This window comes from Botrytis fragariae (assembly GCF_013461495.1).
Source record: "Botrytis fragariae strain BVB16 chromosome Unknown tig00000012, whole genome shotgun sequence".
Classification (NCBI taxonomy): Eukaryota; Fungi; Ascomycota; class Leotiomycetes; order Helotiales; family Sclerotiniaceae; genus Botrytis; species Botrytis fragariae.
Window position 1 is genome coordinate 2,184,628 of NW_023500989.1, and position 17,776 is coordinate 2,202,403.

The 17,776-nt window shown below is 44.5% G+C and overlaps 5 protein-coding genes across 5 annotated transcripts; 2 read left to right on the top strand and 3 right to left on the bottom strand.

Annotated features, from left to right (window-relative positions):
• Positions 1 to 29: 29 nt before the first annotated feature.
• Positions 30 to 1,778, bottom strand: Bfra_002899 (putative fatty acid desaturase protein; the record flags this gene model as incomplete). The annotated part of the gene is made up of 2 exons (XM_037333312.1): positions 30 to 1,515; positions 1,573 to 1,778. 2 exons carry the CDS (start codon positions 1,776 to 1,778, stop codon positions 30 to 32), a joined length of 1,692 nt encoding a protein of 563 aa, XP_037195440.1.
• Positions 1,779 to 3,534: 1,756 nt separating this feature from the next.
• Bfra_002900 (uncharacterized protein) lies at positions 3,535 to 4,267 on the top strand (the record flags this gene model as incomplete). The annotated part of the gene is made up of 2 exons (XM_037333313.1): positions 3,535 to 3,950; positions 4,018 to 4,267. 2 exons carry the CDS (start codon positions 3,535 to 3,537, stop codon positions 4,265 to 4,267), a joined length of 666 nt encoding a protein of 221 aa, XP_037195441.1.
• A 292-nt stretch (positions 4,268 to 4,559) lies between these two features.
• On the bottom strand, positions 4,560 to 9,378 carry Bfra_002901 (putative nuclear protein; the record flags this gene model as incomplete). Its single annotated transcript, XM_037333314.1, has 7 exons — positions 4,560 to 5,177; positions 5,228 to 5,932; positions 5,988 to 6,070; positions 6,119 to 6,189; positions 6,256 to 6,298; positions 6,782 to 9,259; positions 9,312 to 9,378. 7 exons carry the CDS (start codon positions 9,376 to 9,378, stop codon positions 4,560 to 4,562), a joined length of 4,065 nt encoding a protein of 1,354 aa, XP_037195442.1.
• A 305-nt stretch (positions 9,379 to 9,683) lies between these two features.
• On the top strand, positions 9,684 to 10,303 carry Bfra_002902 (putative signal recognition particle 14kd protein; the record flags this gene model as incomplete). The annotated part of the gene is made up of 3 exons (XM_037333315.1): positions 9,684 to 9,710; positions 9,771 to 9,849; positions 9,933 to 10,303. The coding sequence occupies 3 exons, from the start codon at positions 9,684 to 9,686 to the stop codon at positions 10,301 to 10,303; spliced, it is 477 nt and encodes a 158-aa protein (XP_037195443.1).
• Positions 10,304 to 11,215: 912 nt separating this feature from the next.
• Positions 11,216 to 15,317, bottom strand: Bfra_002903 (putative rnp domain protein; the record flags this gene model as incomplete). Its single annotated transcript, XM_037333316.1, has 9 exons — positions 11,216 to 11,596; positions 11,651 to 12,614; positions 13,399 to 13,679; positions 13,732 to 14,171; positions 14,231 to 14,282; positions 14,350 to 14,517; positions 14,579 to 14,672; positions 14,819 to 14,885; positions 14,951 to 15,317. 9 exons carry the CDS (start codon positions 15,315 to 15,317, stop codon positions 11,216 to 11,218), a joined length of 2,814 nt encoding a protein of 937 aa, XP_037195444.1.
• Between the last annotated feature and the right edge of the window lie 2,459 nt (positions 15,318 to 17,776).

A 17,776-nucleotide genomic window follows, 5' to 3' on the forward strand; every position in this document is an offset into this window, starting at 1 on the left:
TATTGCAGCCGTTCTGCGACTTATCTTATCTAGTGCCCATGAAGAATATCGCCCTTCTCTACTATGCTCTTCTGACATTTAGCCAGGATTGCAGCTTGCCTACCGACTTCTTCCAGTCTACCAATGACATCCTTGTTACCGTCTACAAACCCATAGAGCGCATAGGGGATGCCTACTTCATTGCAGAATTCTAACACTAGCTTCTGGGCGCGGCGAAGATTGTGTCTAGGCATCCTAGGGAAAAGGTGATGAATAGCCTGAAACTGGAGACCTCCGTGAAAGAAGTCGAGCCATTGTGGGCAGTCAATATCCATAGTCGTGCGTAGCATCTTCTGTGGAAAGGACTCATGAGGCCCAAGTTCAGACGTGCTCATGGAGAAATGTGAAAGAGTTATCTGAGCATGAACTGGCATAGTGACCACATGGCTGATCAAGACAAATGCAACTCGGGCACCATTTGTAGGAATACTTCTATAGACTACTCCATAACCAAACCAAGTCCAAAAGAAAACTTGACCGGCAATTTCTAGCCATCGTTGCCACCATGCGGGACCTTTCTTTGGCCCAAGACCCCGAAGAAGATACTCCCAGGACAAGCGGTAGAGATTGAATCGACCAAAGCAGAGTACTACATAATAATAGTATGATTGGTACGGAAGGAGAAATTTCGCGAATGCGTCATATTCTAAGCATTTTTCATAGTAAGTTGAGGTCAGAGAGCTCAAAAATCTATGGGTAACGGCGAAGAAGGGGATATGCTGAATGTCTGGATCATGCTCGGGAGAGTTTGTCACAATGTGATGAACGTTGTGGTTACGTTTCCACCATCCAATTGATAGACCACCAATGAAGTCTGCAAGCCCAATGCCGATGAGCGAGTCAATCGTGAAGTTGTGGGTGATACCCATATGGCCTGCATCATGCACCGTGAACACTAATTGATGCCATAGACAACCAAGAAACAGCCCACTTGTCCCATACCAGCCCCACTTCAAGCACATGAATGCCATAGTGGCAAAGAAAGTATATCGGCAGCATTCAATTGCGTATGCAGTGTAATTGCAGTCGTACAGGCCTTCTGCACGCATCCGTTGATCCAACAGACGGTACTTCTGAACAATCTCTTCTTGAGTATCCGGATCCAAAGAAGGATATTTTGCATGGTCTAGATCGATTTGTTCTCGAGTCAATGCATCGAAATGAGACATGCCGTCGTCCAGGTCAGGCGCAGATGAGATGGAAGAGGCAGAGGATACCGGACGATCTTCTTTAGCCAACCCTCTTCTGCGCACTTCTGGGAAATCTTCATCGAATGTAGGTGAAGGGAGTCTTGAGGTTTCAGAGCTCGATTTTTCATCGCAAGCATTGTCGTCTTCTTCGGAATCGTCGGACATGCCTTCGACGTAGCTTCGAAACTTTCCGTATTGTATTGGAGGGACAAAGTTCTTCCAACGACCTTCTATTTTACCGATTTGATACCTTCCCATAAGGGCTCTAGTTTCTGCTGAGTGTAGACTATAGAGAATCTATTAGTTGGGATAATTTCGGAAGAGTAATTGTTACTTTACGCACGCGTTCACTTCATCTGTTGCATCCCTTCCTACCATATGCTTAATGGCCTTATCTCCTCCCGGATGGTATTTCATCCAAGCATCTACTTTGAGTACGGCCTGATCAACAATAATGATGGACCTGCCATCTGCGATGAGACCTTCGACTTGTCTGCGAGATATTATCTTCTCCTTAGAAGCGGCCGCCACGGTTTTTGAGGAAGACATTGTAAAGTGATCGTTTCGTGGGACAGATGAGCAGAAGCCGATAGTACAATAACAGAAAAACTGTAGTGAGTGTACGAAAAGCAATCAATCAATTGACGCTCAAAAAAGATTGTGTCGAATAAACATTCGATGATTCAGATTGATTATACTTTGTGAAGAAAGTTAATCGTACCAAGTCTAAGAGTCTAGTATGTATCTTTATTAGTAGTAATCGTTAAGAACTTGCGGTGTCTAGTCACTAATGGTACCAATCCCTTGAGCCAGTGGCGGGGCTTGGATTCTTGACCCCTAATTTTGTGGGACAGGCTAAATGTCGTTTCTCGAGCCCGTTTTGTACTTCTTACCAATTGATGAAGGCTCAACATCAACATCAACTAGACCAACAATCTGACCTTTCCATTTACACATTCGGCCTGATACTTTGTGGCATTCTCTCTAATTGAAGATAGTCTTGATACTGTTCCTGCTGGTCGTTCACGAATATGATTGTACATGAATGATACCGTCAAGGGTCCAAAAGTACTCTATAAAAAGGTAGTTCGATGAGCAGATACCTGGTCACCCCATTTACCCATATATCTGCAATAAAGTGGGTTAGAGAAGCCATCACCCGTGGGTCAATTACGAGTAAACCTATGGCATGAGAATCGATGCAAACAATTTCAATCGTCTCCATAAGCCAAGCTTATAGCGTGGAGAGAGCCGGTTCACAAAAGGCTCGACGGGATATTGACAATAGTGATGGCAACGGCGACGATCTTAAATGAAGTTCTACGTTTCCCTTAAGTCTAACGGAAATGCCTCGTCTGCGATAATGGGTTGGTTCCTTATGCAGATTTTCTCTTGCTGGGTTTTGAGTCTCCTGCTTGCGTGTGCTACCCTTAGTGGCACTGAGAGCGACTTCATTGTGACCCTTGCAGTGAGCTGAATACCTTCATACTACATCGAATGGTTTTAGAAGTTTCTAGAAATAGTACATGTTCGACTGAACTCTAGTGTATCAGCTAGTACAATTTACATGTCGATATTGTCACTTTTCCGGGTGTAATGTCTGTTTCGGGTGTACATGTTATCTACTGCTTAAGCAGTCGCTATTCGTTGAAAACATGCAGCAGTCACCATGATCATCTCATTAATATACAGGTACAAACACTGCCCCTCGGGATTGTGCTGGTGGGTTAGGGTTCAACTCTTCCCGCATTAGTACACCGAGGTGAAGTTTTGCATTCTAAGGCGACCAGAAGCCATTTCTATCTCCCATTGAGCTTGGGACCGCCACTATCCCCCTCTCCAGGGGCTCTTCTAGACAAATCCGGCAATCATTGCTTCACCGAAGACCAATCGCTCTTTTGTTCGGAAGTGACATTGCATACGGCGATAGGACAAACTATGTTTGCTTGATGTCCTCAACTTCTGTGTAACTTCAAGTATACCTATCAGCAATCTCCTGTTGCCTAAGAAGAGTATATCAAAACGTCACATAAACTACAATAAGGGCTTTTCTTCGTTGTTATCTCCTAATATTCCCGGTTGCACATGAGTGTAAGCCTCATTATGTTGGGCAAAAACTATCGTTTCACAGCGAGGGGGTATTTCTTCCCCCCAAGTATAAAACAACTCGCTGAATATCTATCTCTCTCTCTCGAATCCAGTAACCCTTCAATAAACGTTATTACAGCCCTACAAACCTCACAACCCTTTCAAATTTTACACCCTAATAATTCAAAACATCCTTTTGTTTTCAACCATTATCACAATGAATCTTACTTGCCTCCGCAAACACAATCCCAATGTTTTCCGCCAATTAGACCCCCACGTCGACCCAATCCACCTCCAAACACCACGTCGACCCCAAACTGCGCTCGCACATTCCCTGATCATCCCACGCACCCATCCTTCCCACAATTCTACTCATATCCATAACGACTGCCAGTCCTGTGAAGAAGATCCACGAACTGGCGCTCATTACTGCCGTACTTGTATCGAAGCTCAATATTATTCACTCCAATCTCAATCTTATTCACAATCTCAGATCCAAGATATGTACTATACCACGTGCGAATGTCCGCATTGCGACAGTGGTTTGAACTCCTACACGAATAGCGCGAGAGGGTATGCGAGGGGTGATGGAAGATGTTCAAGTATGAATATGGAGCCTGTTGCCCAGCAATTGTAAGTTTGATAATTTACCGATGAACACAAGGTAACAACAACAACTGTGCTAACGGACGACCCATAGACATAACACAGGAAGTTATGCCCAACTGTCTCCCACTAGACTCGGGCGAAGTCCTTATAGAGATGTCGGATTACTTGGTTCAGGTACATGTTTAGGCGCGGCAGGTGGATTGAGTGGCTTGGGAAATGTAGGTGGTCTCGGAAGTCTGGGTGCTCTTAGTGGTTTTGGGGGAGTGAGAGATATGAGAGATGCAATGCATCACGGCGGAAGATGTGGGTTACAAAATAATCGGCTTGCATATCGGATTTGAGTTTTACCTCCTAGCTTGTTGTCGTTTCCGGATTATACCATTATTGAGTCTCATTCTGTTCAAGTCTGTGAAAGAGGCCATGAGAGGAAGCGAAGGTCACAGATAGGAAGGAGTTAGTCAAAGATTGTTCAGAAATTATACGGTTTCATAGGTTATCAATGAGTACTGCACACGATTTATATAAACATATTTGCACGAATCACAGATTTCAGTCTCATGCTCATGCTGATGCTCATGCTTATGATCGCGCCATTCATTATCAAATCACGCCCCCGCCACCTTTAGCCTTCTTCTAATAATGGACAGCCTTGCCATAGGTAGCCATAGCAGCCTCTTTAAATGCCTCTGCCAAAGTTGGATGTGCGTGACACGTGCGTCCAATATCCTCACTTGATGCGCCATATTCAATAGCCAATGTAGCTTCTGCAATCATCTCTCCGGCATTTGGTCCGATAATGTGAACACCAAGGATTCTATCAGTCTCAGCATCGGCAAGCATCTTTACCATGCCTTCAGTGTCCAAATTGGTCTTCGCTCTTGAGTTTGCTGAAAATGGGAATGTGCCGGTCTTGTACTTGGTGCCAGCAGCCTTGAGCTCCTGTTCGTTTTGGCCAACCCATGCGACTTCTGGATGTGTGTACATAACAGATGGAATGGCTGCGTAGTTGACGTGTCCGTATCCCTTCTTGATGTACTCAACGACCGCAACGGCCTCTTCCTCGGCCTTGTGGGCAAGCATAGGCCCGAAGGTGCAGTCACCTACAACTCGGATGTGAGGCAGCTTGGTTCGGTATTCCGAGTCGATGACCAATCTTCCCTTATCATCAGTCTCGAGACCGATGTTCTCTAATCCGAGACCTGCAGTGTATGGTCTTCGTCCAATAGCAACGAGTACGACGTCTGCGTCAATCTATAGAATTTGTTAGCGTATACATACAATATTTAGTGAGTTTAGCGTACGGTTTCTTCCTTGCCACCCTTTGCAGCCTCAAGGCTAAGCTTGACCTTCTCACCAGTAACATCACCACCCATGACCTTAGTGTTGAGCTTGAAGTCAATGCCTTGCTTTTTGAGGATCTTTTGCGATGATTTTGCGATTTCGGCATCCATTCCTGGTCCACCAATTTGAGGTAAGAACTCAACAACTGTAACCTTCGTACCAAGTCTTGACCAGACAGAGCTCATCTCAAGACCGATAATGCCTCCACCAATAACAACCATGCTCTCTGGAACGTTCTCTAGCGCGATAGCTCCTGTGCTGGTGATGATTCTCTTCTCGTCAACCTCGAGTCCTGGGAATGGTGTAGCTTCGCTACCAGTAGCGATAAGGATGTTCTTTCCAATAATAGTCTCTTCTCCGCCCTCAGAAAGGTTGACCTTGACCTCGTGCTCGCCAGTAAATGTAGCAGTACCCTTGACATATTTAACATTGTTCTTCTTGAACAAAAATTCAACACCCTTTGTGAGTCCAGCGACTGCAGTATCTTTCGACTTCATCATTTGTTGCAAGTTAAGCTTGACATCTCCGACTTCGATACCGCGAGCCTTGGTGTCATGTAAAATTTGGTGGTAAAGATGCGAATTGTTGAGTAGAGCTTTCGAGGGAATACAGCCGACATTCAAACATGTTCCTCCAAGAGTTCCACGTTTTTCTATACATGTTACCTGCGGACAATGTTAAAAGTCTGCAAAAAAAATCCTCCTGTTAGGCAAACCATACTTTCATGCCCTCTTGACCAGCTTTGATAGCGGCAACATATCCTGCAACACCACCTCCGATGATAACCAAATCTTGCTCCTCTTCTACATGTCAGTTGTTTTCACCCCGTGACATCGACTGGATTTACTGACCAGCTTCAGTGGCATATCCTCGTCGCGATAAGTTTGCAATTCCTGAAGGGGCAACTATCTTGGGAAGACTGCTAAAAGAGAAAAAAGTTAGTACAGAAAACTTTCAACAGGAATTGAAGTTCGGCCATTGCACTTACGAGGATTGTTGTCTGAAAGCAGACCTGACGGCCGCTCTGGGCACTAATAAACTGCGAAGCATTTTGTATGAAGGGTATTGTTGTGTTATTCAACAAGTTTTAGGGTCGCCGCCGTTTGTTTAGTTACCGGACGGACGAAGCGGATTGATCCGATAATCACGTGGGGATCCTTTAGAACCCTTTTTAGAACCGCGAGTTCCCGGCGCCGCTTGATTGTGTAAGCTAGAAGTCTCCAGGAAGCCCAAAAAAGACAATCAATTTGGCACTTGCAAGGGTTGCTTCGGCTTATAAAAGTACTAGTTAATCACTACTGACATATACATCAACCAAGGTCAAAACAATTAAGGGATACAATCTTCATAGGTTGCAGCCCGTGTCTTCACTCACTACTAGTTATATGAAAGCACGGGCAAAGTAATTCATAACGGATGCCATCTTCTAGCTACTAATCGCACATCGCTATCCACTATCTACCTGGGGGTATCTGCATTAAGTAATGCCTGAAGTGTATCTCCAGCGACCTTACAACCCCATTTGACGATATCCTTTTCAGCCTTTCCTCCTGCTATATCCGTCTTGCCTACTACCTTCTTTAAGAAGTATTGCAGCCCAGTTATCATCTGAGGCGTTTCCTTCACCCTCGAGAACAGATTTGCAATTGCTTTCGCATCTCGGTTCTCTTTGGATGCTTTCTGAGTTTGAAGAATAATAGTGATAAAAAGAACCTCACAGAAAGTTTTCGTCTTAGCTTGTAGATAGCTGAGATTTAGATTCTTGAGAACGTTAAGTCCAAGTCCACCTTCTGCCATCAACGTACCAAACATCTTAGCCAGATTGACAATGTGCCTCGTATCCAGCTCGATATCCTCTTCAAAATCTTCATCATCGTCGTCATTTGTTTCGCCCATTTTCTTGAAAAGATCCCACAAACTGAATTGGAAGGCCATCTTGAGCTTTCTATCACCACATAATCTCTTTGCTATCAAAGTGTAGTACGGGTTGTACATTTTTTCTGCGCCGGAACATTGTATCAAGACTTTCGGTATCTCAAGTTCCTGTACCTTTTTTAGTTTTAACTTCATCAATCGTAGATATGCGTCTTGATAATCTGAGGCGGACATAATGGTGATGAATACAGCTCGGCGGATATCCGTGTTCATGCGTTGCTCTCTGGCAAGTTGAACGAGATCAGAGGTCCCTGCATCTACGTCTTTAACTTCTCTGGTGCTTTTGACCTTTGATGTGGACTCTTCCTCGTCTTCGGCATTACCTGCCCAACTCGCACCAACCAACCACCATTTCCCCTTTTTATCCGAATCTCTAATGTCTTTTAGACCAATGCGCAGGGGTTCGCTGGCTTTTATACTTCGGGTATTTAATGTTCCTAGTGTTTTTTTCATTCGAATTGTATGCTCTGAGGTGACAGCGGAAGCAACAGCACCAGTTTTCATTTTGTTGTTTTTGAGATCATTGATGGTTTCAATCATGAACTTTGTCCTCACGGACAATTTATCTTCGCCACCAGCTTTTTGGACGGCAGGTCGAAGCATAGTAACAATGTCTTTTAGTGCTGAAGGGTCGTCTTGTCGTAGTTGAGGACCTGAGATGCGCACAATCTTTAAAAGAAGCTCGGCATTCTGTTCCGATAGTGTATCTAAAAACAGCTTGATGTAATCGAAAATGAGGCTGCTACCTACTACTTGAAAGTTATACAATTCTGAAAGTAAAGCTATCAGGTTGGTAGTTTCCTTGCTATCGGGAACGGATGTCGAGGATTCTTGATTTAGTGATACTATACGCGCATAGTGTTCGTCAAACAGTTCAACTATTCTTTGAACCACCTGAGCACCGAAATCGGTACCAATAATCTTGTATACTGCGGCAATAAATCCGGCGGGGAGGATTATAAGAGTGTCGGGCAAAGTCGTTGGTTCGCAAACAGATGTCAGGAGCAGATCGATGAGGGTGGAAGTCATGTGTTGACGGGGATTGGTCCGATACAATTTTTCTATGTCTCCAAGGAGGGATATTAGATTGGCTTCTGTCAACCTATTGACCAGACCTTGAGTTTGTCGCCGCAGACGCACTAAATCTTCAGAATCTGAAGAAGATGCTTTTCGTAATGAAGGTGGGATATATTTTCCAGAGGATGCTGCAGTTGCAGAAACAGGTGCCACGTACGGGTTTTCACGGACTTTTGGCTTCGGGGGAGCGTCTTCATCACTCCCCGAACCAAAACCTTCGAAGTCGTCCTCAGCCGTATCCTCATCTCCAAGATCACTCTCGTCGTCACCTGAATCGCCGCCCGAGAAATCACCTTCATCCATTGACATATCAGACGCTTCGTCGTCGTCATCGTCCATCATCTCGTCGTCTTCATCCTCTTCTTCGTCCTCAGAACTTTCATTGCCCCTTGCTCGCTTTCGGGCTTCTGCTCTCTTGCGCTGAAGCCAGTCATTTGCCTCCGCTTTTCCTTTTTTCTTTTCCTGTACTTCCTCGTCTTCGCTCTCATCTAAGGCATCCAGATCGCCTAGAAGATCATCTAACCCATCCTCTTGGAATGATTTTGGTAGACCTTTCTTCTTCCCTTTCAATCCCAATTTCTTCTCCAGAGCGGCGATCTCATCGTCATCTTCTGCCAATTTATCCTTAACAGCCCTCGAAACATTCTTTCCTATCCTTGATTCGGTGTTCGCGTCATCCTTAACAGGTGCTTTCGCTGGTTTGGGGTCTGCTTTCTTCGTCGTTTTCAATATGGATTTCGGTTTTTGGCTATCGTCTTGTTTTGTTTCTGGGATGACCTTCGCGTTCAACGGTTCAATATCTTCATCTTCCTCTTCATTACTGTCGGCATGATTATGCTTGGAATGTTGTGACTTTAATCGCTTTTGCGGAGGAGGCCTAGAGGACTGGGATCTACTCTGCTTCTTCTCTTGTCTTTCTGCTTTGCGCATTTCTTTACGCCCGAGACGTTTGCGCCCTCGACCTCCATTTCCACCACCATCTACACAAAATTGTAAGCATATGGGAATGAGTTGTCAATGGCTAGTATTCACCTTCGATTCCCAGTTGCTGAAGAAGACTACTGGGTAGCTTTGGAGCTGTAGATTTTGGCGGTGCCATATTTGTGAAATACTGTAATAAATAACAGACTCTATATGAATCACTAATCAATGCTACAACTCCCGAGTCAACAATTGCAGCTTAATTACAAATTCAATAAGTTTTGTTTTAAAAGGCAAAAAATATCCGATAGTCTTCAGATACCGATAAGAAATTTTGAGGTTTATCCAAACATTTTTTTCCTGCCGTAGCCTTGACGAAATGCTTCAGCCTTGCTTTAGCCTGGTCCAGAACCCCACACATTTCATCACCCCCACAATCATTAATCACAGCTTAAAAACAGCATTACAACAGCAGTTTACACTATGGTGTCGCATTTAAGTAATGATGAGGTATGTTTCTATTACTACTCATATAGCCTTGGGCAATTAGTAATTCTTTTGCGCAAATAGTTCTTCTCGAAACTCGCTCCTCTTTTTGATTCTCGACGGGAAAAAGATCATGGTTCTGTTTTCTTGACACAGAAACGTTGTAAGTGTCTCAATACCCATATGCTCCTGCAACGGAGGAGCCTTTCCAGACTTCTATGGATAGGTTTCTGACTGCCATAATAGATAGCTATGACTCGGCCTCCGATGTTTCCACAACCGCGGCGCTACCTCCCGGCGACGATGTCGATATGAATGCTCTCAACGATGTCCTCACTGCTCAATTCCCAGACCTTTCACGCGATGCCCCTATGCCACTTCTCATTCGCGCCACAAATGGCAAAGGCAAATCTAAACGTTCAGAAAAGACAAAACTGTCCACCGTCGTCCAGCCAGATCAATTAGATTCCTTCTTCGCTAGATATGCAGAAATATGTAAGGGTGGCATGAGTGCGCTGAAGAAGAGAGATAGAAGTAAAGCAAAAGAGAAGCTTAAGGCAAAGAAAAGAAAGATAGGCACCACTTCTGCTGTTGCTCCAGGAGACGAGAAGAAGTGAAAGAATCGAAGTTATTTTATGGTGGATGAATAAAGTGTCCTGAACTGGACGTCGATATCCCCGGAGAAGTAGCCGAACAGCATGATTAAGGGGGTGGATATTTTGTTGTTGATATCACAGCATGGCGTCGCATATATGGGATTGCTACTTTGGCCTTCGTGGATTGGTACATAAGAGTACATACTAATCTAATGCCAAAAGGGCATGTGAAGCGTTTGCCAAGTTGTCGAGCCTCTATTCAAGGATTAAATTCAACCATTTATTTAATATTTGGCCATCCTCTTACACACACCTTTATGTTAAAATCACGACTACTTATCACATCTTGTATTCTGGAACCGTCTTTTACGTGTTATATGTTCATTGATGAATATACAGGTAATGATATCCCTTCCTCGGCCTGTGAATATTTACAAATCAGACCACCAGCATATATCCCATTCCACATATGAACAATCCATTTGTTTCCACCAACATATTTCCCTTTCCATATATGAACAAGCCCACTGACTTCTAAGCTGCCCCTTGCCACGCCTGCCACTTTCAACTCATGAGCTAACACGCCATCTACTAATCCATTGGTATAGGAAATCTTCTTATAGTACAAATCCATCCCAATCTATGTCAACGTCACAAATTCCATGTCTATGTGAGCCACTCACTCGCCACCAAATTCTATGAACGAGAGAAAAAGAAACACTTGAAAATCTCCATGCCTAGGAAAACAAAGGAAAAAAGAGGAGAAGAGAAAGAGTGAGAAGGATAGTAACAGGCAGAAGAAAAGAAGGGTATCTAGATCAGGTTATAAATGTAGCAAAAACACAAAGTTGTCCTGAACTCTGGAACGTATAGATATAGGTCTATTTGTAAGTATGTCGTAAGTACATATTGCCGGTTAATAATAGTAATCCTCTAAGGAGGAGTAGCGATACGTGAAATAGGAAGAGAAGCATTAGCAGATGTATTGCCTGCTACAGCGGAATTCGAAGCCGGAGTTGAGGTTGAGGTTGCCGTGAAATTGTTAGGAGGAGCATGCTGAGCAATATGAGCTTCTGAGAGAGTGGGACTAGGCAAATAACGTGGTTGAGGAGTGAACCGATCGACCGTCATTTGAGCAGCCTGTGCAACCGGGCCTGCGGATTGCATACCCGTATCATGAATCGGTGCGAAATCATTGTTTGACTCCTTTAAAGGAGAAAATGTCAAACTATCCGCATATTCGGGCCAGTCATTATGAGTCAAAAAGGCAACATCATGACTGTGATGCAAGCCACTTGAAAAGGCAAACTGATTCTATTCAGAGCCTGTTAGCTCATTCCTCTTCATATATGGGTCATGTTAACGTACCTCAGAAGTGTCTAAACTATCGGACCTTACTCCTTCACCGCCGTCGCCAGTATTGAATTCACTATGTGATCCCTCGTGATCAAATTCAATGGAGGACTGGAGATGATCTTGATTACCCATTGTGGAGCGCTCTACTTGTTGCGGATTCACTTCGTAATCTGCCATGGTACCGTATTGGTGGAGGGGCGCCCGATCTGTGAATACAGGCATACCATGGGATTGTCCTGCATAGGGGTCGTCGTCAATAGCCATGCCGTAACTAGGTAAGCTAGGGTCTCCATGCTGTTCAGCGGATTGCCAAGAATAGTTGTTGTATGAGGATTCTGGAATGTCGGGACGGAACTCTCCTTGCTGGTATGCGTTATTGCCTTCCATGAAAGACGAGATTAGATTCATTTGGCCCTCTTCTTTGATTGCTGCCAATTTCTTCTTCTTGCCGCCTCCAGGTGGTCTACCTCTTCTAGGCTTGGAAATGCCTCCTCCGGCAACAGTAGCAATTGTGTGACGCTTCTTCTTAACAGGGCATTCAGATACATCTTCGACAGCTTTATTCTTGCCCTTGCGTGCACATCCCGTTCCGTCACATGATTCGCAGTCCCTGACTCCATCGCTGCTGGCACCACAAAACCAACAGTTTCCAGCATGTTCAGCTCTTCTTCGTCGTCCTTCTGGACTACAGTTCTCTAGACCCTCAACCACAAACGCATTATCGATAGGTGGTCTTCTAGCTTCGTAATCGTCTCCTTCAAGCCCCTCACTCATGGCTTGACATCTCCAACATGTACCCTGAAGCAACCACCGTTGATCTCTGACTCTGGAACCATGTACAAGACATAGATCTTCGGGACATTTCTCTAGCGGCCATCCGTCGGGACAGCTGCTATCAAGTTTTGAGACTTCGACGTAGGTTCGGTCGCAGCAGGTGTATCGAAAAGGGCGTATGAGACACATGATTATGTGCGAGCTGTAGCGTTGTAGTATGATATCTGAAGTTGTATGAGTGTGATCGTGGTCGTGAGTCTCGTTGTGTCTCTATTATCAATGTGTTATTGTTCTTGAAGGAGAATAAAAGTTAATTTCGGGATTTGGTATTAGTTGTACATTCACGATTAGAAGAGATCAAGAGGGGAGACTTCAAGAACTATATAATATGACCAAGATCAAAGTCATTTTTGATAAAGTGAATAATCAGATATGATACAGGAGATGATTAATGATTCACGACCATCATCGAATATAAATTTGAAGGACTCATGTGATTGTGTTATTCCCGAGTATTTGTGATTGTTTATTCAGACCAACAAGGTGACAATCTTGTCCTTTTAGCATTGCTTGGTTGGCATACACTCTATGACGTTGATTTATAGCATTCACGCTCACATATCCATGGAAGGAAGTTTATCTCAAAAATAGACTTGTATTGCTATGAGTATCAGGAGTCTAATGAAATTGTACTTGCTATTAGATCCATTCTGTGAGAAGACTTTTGAATGAAAGAAAACATAGAAAGCAATGCGCATGAATATTCACCTCCAAACTCGCAACGAAATAGTAGAGCAATTCCATGATGGATGAATGAAAGGATTCATCCATGCAGAGAGAATTCTCAGCCTCCGATGACTTTTTGGGTGTTAGATCTTTGAGTACACATAAGAAAATCGAGCTTGAAAAAAGAAAAGTGTGTTGTAACATGGGTGAAAGGTGTCGTAAGGTGCGGGACCAGTTTGTGTGCTTAGATCAGAGCTCACATGATTTGATCTTGTGTGAGGTGAGTGACTTCTGTCTCCATAGCATCACCGGCACCACCAGGGATTTGGTACTTGACAAAGCTCAAGCCGAGAGGACGACCTCCGTATTGGTAGCCAGAGAATTTTTCAATGGCGGTGTCTGCATTCTCGGCCGAGTCAAATCTAACAACACCAGTACCACGGGATCGTCCATTAGGCTCATATTGGATCTCAGCTTGCTCGACCTTGCCAATGGTGGTGAACAGCTCGACAAGATCCTCGTTGCTAGTGGACCATGGAAGCTAGATTTTACGTTAGTCTGTAGAAAGATGAGAGGAGTCGAATATTACTTACGTTGCGAACATAGATAATCTCACTTCTCTCTGTTCCAGCGGTAGCGTGGTCGGTGAAAGGGTTGGGTGCAGCTGCGGGAGCTCCAGCACCACCATCGAATCCACCGGCACCTCCGGCGTAACCTCCACCAAATCCACCACGACCTCCACCGAATCCTCCGCCAAATCCGCCACGGCCACCTCCGAAGCCTCCACGGCCTCCAAATCCGCCACCGAAGCCTCCACGACCGCCAAATCCTCCACGAGCACCACCAAATCCTTGAGCACCAGCGAAGCGGTCTTCGCGGACCTCAAGAGGGCGGCCTTGCCAGTCATAACCATTGAACTGCTGAATAGCGTTGCGGGCGTCATCGGGAGATTCGAAAGCAACAATACCAGAGCCCTTTGGACGTCCATCAGGACCAACATGAACATCGGCGCGAACGACGGCACCATTTCGGGCTATACAGTATTGATCAACATCTTGATCACATTTGTGTTAGTGCAGAAGGGAAACATACCAGCGCCGCGGAATAGATCCTTCAGATCTTGCCATCCAACGGTGTAGGGAAGCTAAATCGCTAAGTTAATATTCTCGGCACTAGAGTTATGAAAAGGGTAAAGATAGATGGGGACAAACGTTGGAGACGTAAATTTGACGTCCTCCACCTCCAGCTCCACCTCCAGGGGCCATGCCACCTCCGAAACCACCTTGGAAACCACCACGACCTCCTGGTGGACCGCCGCCTTCGTAACCGCCACGGCCTCCAGATGGAGTACCAGTGAATCGGGGTTCGGCCTCACGATCCTATTGTAAAAATTAGTAAACGTTGAAAGCACAATTGAAACGGCATAGAATGCATGCTTACCTCTCGAACGTAAACGAGTCTTCCCATAAGGTTCTGGTTGGACAGAGTGTTGACTGCCTGCTGAGCTTGCTCCCTCGTAGCATATTCTACAATGCTACTTCGAGTTAGCATTTGAAATCATTCAAGTCAAGATTGTTACTTACCCGCATCCCTACAATACCCGCGGAACAACGTCCCAATCCGTCAATCCAACATTCCATCAAAATCCAAGAGAAAAAGAAAAGATTCAAAGCCAATCACGTATAGGCGCCCACCTTCGACATTCCATTAGGAAGCAATAACACATCAGCAAAGAGGACCTCTCCAGCTAAAGAAATCAAACCCCTGGTTAGCCCATATCCCCAACTCCAACCTCCATTATCGAACACTGACCAGATCTCATAAAGTCTTTAAGATGATGCCACTTAACATCGTATGACAAGTTGCCGACGTAGACACGACGGTCTTGTTGCGATGATTCACGTAGAGTGCTCATCATTTGCTCTCTGGCCGCAGCTCTCTCTTCGTATGTCCTATGTGGTTGTCCACCGTAAGCTGATCCCCCAGAACCACCTACACCTGCAGCACCCGACATTGGGGATCGAGATCTGCGATCGTTTCTGCGATGTTCGTCACGGCTGCGTGAGCGACTGCGAGGAGAATATGAACGACGACGTTGAGTGCGTCCTGGACTGCGAGAGCGTTGTCGACGAGGTGAACGAGATCTCTCTCTCTGTGAAACGTGAGCTTCTTTGACCATTAGATAGACAAAAGACAATGAAGGAATCTGTGTTGTGAGAGAATTTTTGTGTGTGGGTTAGACCATCAAGGTTCTTATGCCATCAATTAGGAAAGGTTCCCACAGAAGCGCACTGGCGCGTTGCGATCAACGGGATCTCACGACTAGTTTGCGCCTGGAAATGAGATGCCATAAGCCGAAGACTCATAAGGCTTTCGAGAGTGCCTGATATTGCTGACGCTCAGGTTCGCGCAATGCTATACTGAAATGATTGAGGAGATAGAAGAAATTGAACATACTTGTGGTCGGTAAGAGTCGTCCGCTAGATCAAATAATAGATTGTTAATAAAATGTTCTGAAGGAAGCAAGATTGAGGTGGGGTGGTTTGTGTAAAGGTCAAGGAAGAGTCGAAGGTAAGAAGGTTTCAATGACGTGAATAAACAAGACCAGATAAAGTGAATAAGAAAGAAGGTGAATGGACTAATTGGGAATGGAGGGGAGGGTATTGGGGAACATACCCATTGTATCTATTGTGAGTGAAGTATTAAGGTGATAAGTAGAATCAGGAGGCTGCTGCTGCTTAATGCTCTAACCTGCAGGTTGGAGACGAAATGGACTCCTAAGTGACTGCGCACAAGGATTCTATGGACTAAGTAAGGGCGAATTAAACGTTGCGTTTAATTGATCGAAATCGGTAAGTGAGTTGAACCAGTGAAGCTCCGTGAAGAATATTCGATGCGGCTTATAGGGACCCGTAAGGAAGAAGAACTTCAACAAGGGCAGTATGGCACAGCGTCTGTTTTTTTTTCCTGCGGCAATGTTCGTCAACAAGGGCGTTACCAAAAAAAGATGGTGGATGAATGTCAAGGGTTGGATCTGCCTATTTGGAACGCGTCCTTTCTGCGGTGACAAAGCTCGAAGAATAGCTGATGAATGGATTGGGAGAACAAGACTTGAGGATGTCTTGGGGGGTGGGTTGGGAATGAATGACATCTGAGCCATAAGTGAGAGCTTACCTGGTTGTTGCTTTGACCAATAGTTGGGTTGGAAAGGATGAGATACAGAAAATTTGATTTAAATTTCTATATTTTCCTTACCCGACTAGATGGCTCACAAGGGTGTACTACTCCTTGAGGTAATACAGATGAAAGATGGTGTGGTTCAAATCTGTATGGATGGGGGAGTTGGGTGGTGGGTGGTGGGTGGTGGATGTTTTGATGATGGGTGTAAGGTGTAAGGTGTGAGTGCCTATTGAAGACGCGATGTAATGAGGAGTTGGAGAAAAATAGCTAGGTAGCGCGCAGGAACTGTTACCTTTTCGGTTGATAACCGGCAGTTACCTCTCTATCAATTTTTGGCTTCAGCTGAGACATAATCCATTAATCATCACTCTTAAATAGGAAATAATAGCCCAATGCGGTAACTGGTAGGTGCGATATTAGTAATTAGACATTGATGATTATCACAAATGATTATATGTATCTATTTCTATTTCTGAAATCTACTATCTCAAGTGAAGCATTTTCTTACATCCTACCGTACATTCCCTTACTCATCCTCCATACATACATAATGTTGCTAACTGTATATTATACTCATCTTCATCCTCTGTTGGTCAATTCCTTCTAGATATGGCAGCATACGAAGACATCTTGGCACACGCTCATGCATTGATTACACTTGGGCATGCTTTTATAGTACTGCGGACTTTCAGGTACGATATCGTTGGATTCGCTGTTTTGCTAGTTGAAAAAGAGAGAGCTCGACGTATGGAGTATAATCATGCGAACCACTTGTTCTCCACACCTTCAATGTCTATCTTTGGTTATGGGCCCCTTCACTCCTCCAGCGTTTAGCGAAATTTCCGGACTACAACGCGGAGCCGTGGGCTCCATCAAAGTATAATCAACGGATGACCCTAGAGTCAACATGAATTATATGTGCTTCTTGGTCATTCTCATTGTACGGCGCGAGTAGTCATGTATATATGATACAGTGGACCCATAACTTACTCCTCTCAACTCACCGTCTCAATTGGACATATTAGTTATTTCTATTATTCAGACTGATATTCATCGCATGCTACTCAATTTGGTTCAGGTTAAAGAATCTCTAGGATCACCTCGCCTGGATTCATTTTACCTAATGGCCATTACAGATCTTGAAGTTCAATAATCTTCTACAAAACTTACATCTCTCTAATAGGCACCGCACATACAGACCCCCGCACAAGTCACAAAAATAGTTTAGTCTACGAACTCCGGAGAAGATTGGCTCGATCAAGTCTGGTTCAAATTTATCGAATAAGGAAGCTCAAACCTCCTTTCAGATCACCAATGAAGTCTTTTGAACTGGGAGTGCGTATCCACCAATAGGTACCTTTCATTCGATCTACACCTAGGATCTCTCACACATTATGTGCGATCTCAGTCCTTTTTATCCAATTGAACAAAGCTAAAGAAATGGAAACGCAAATGCAA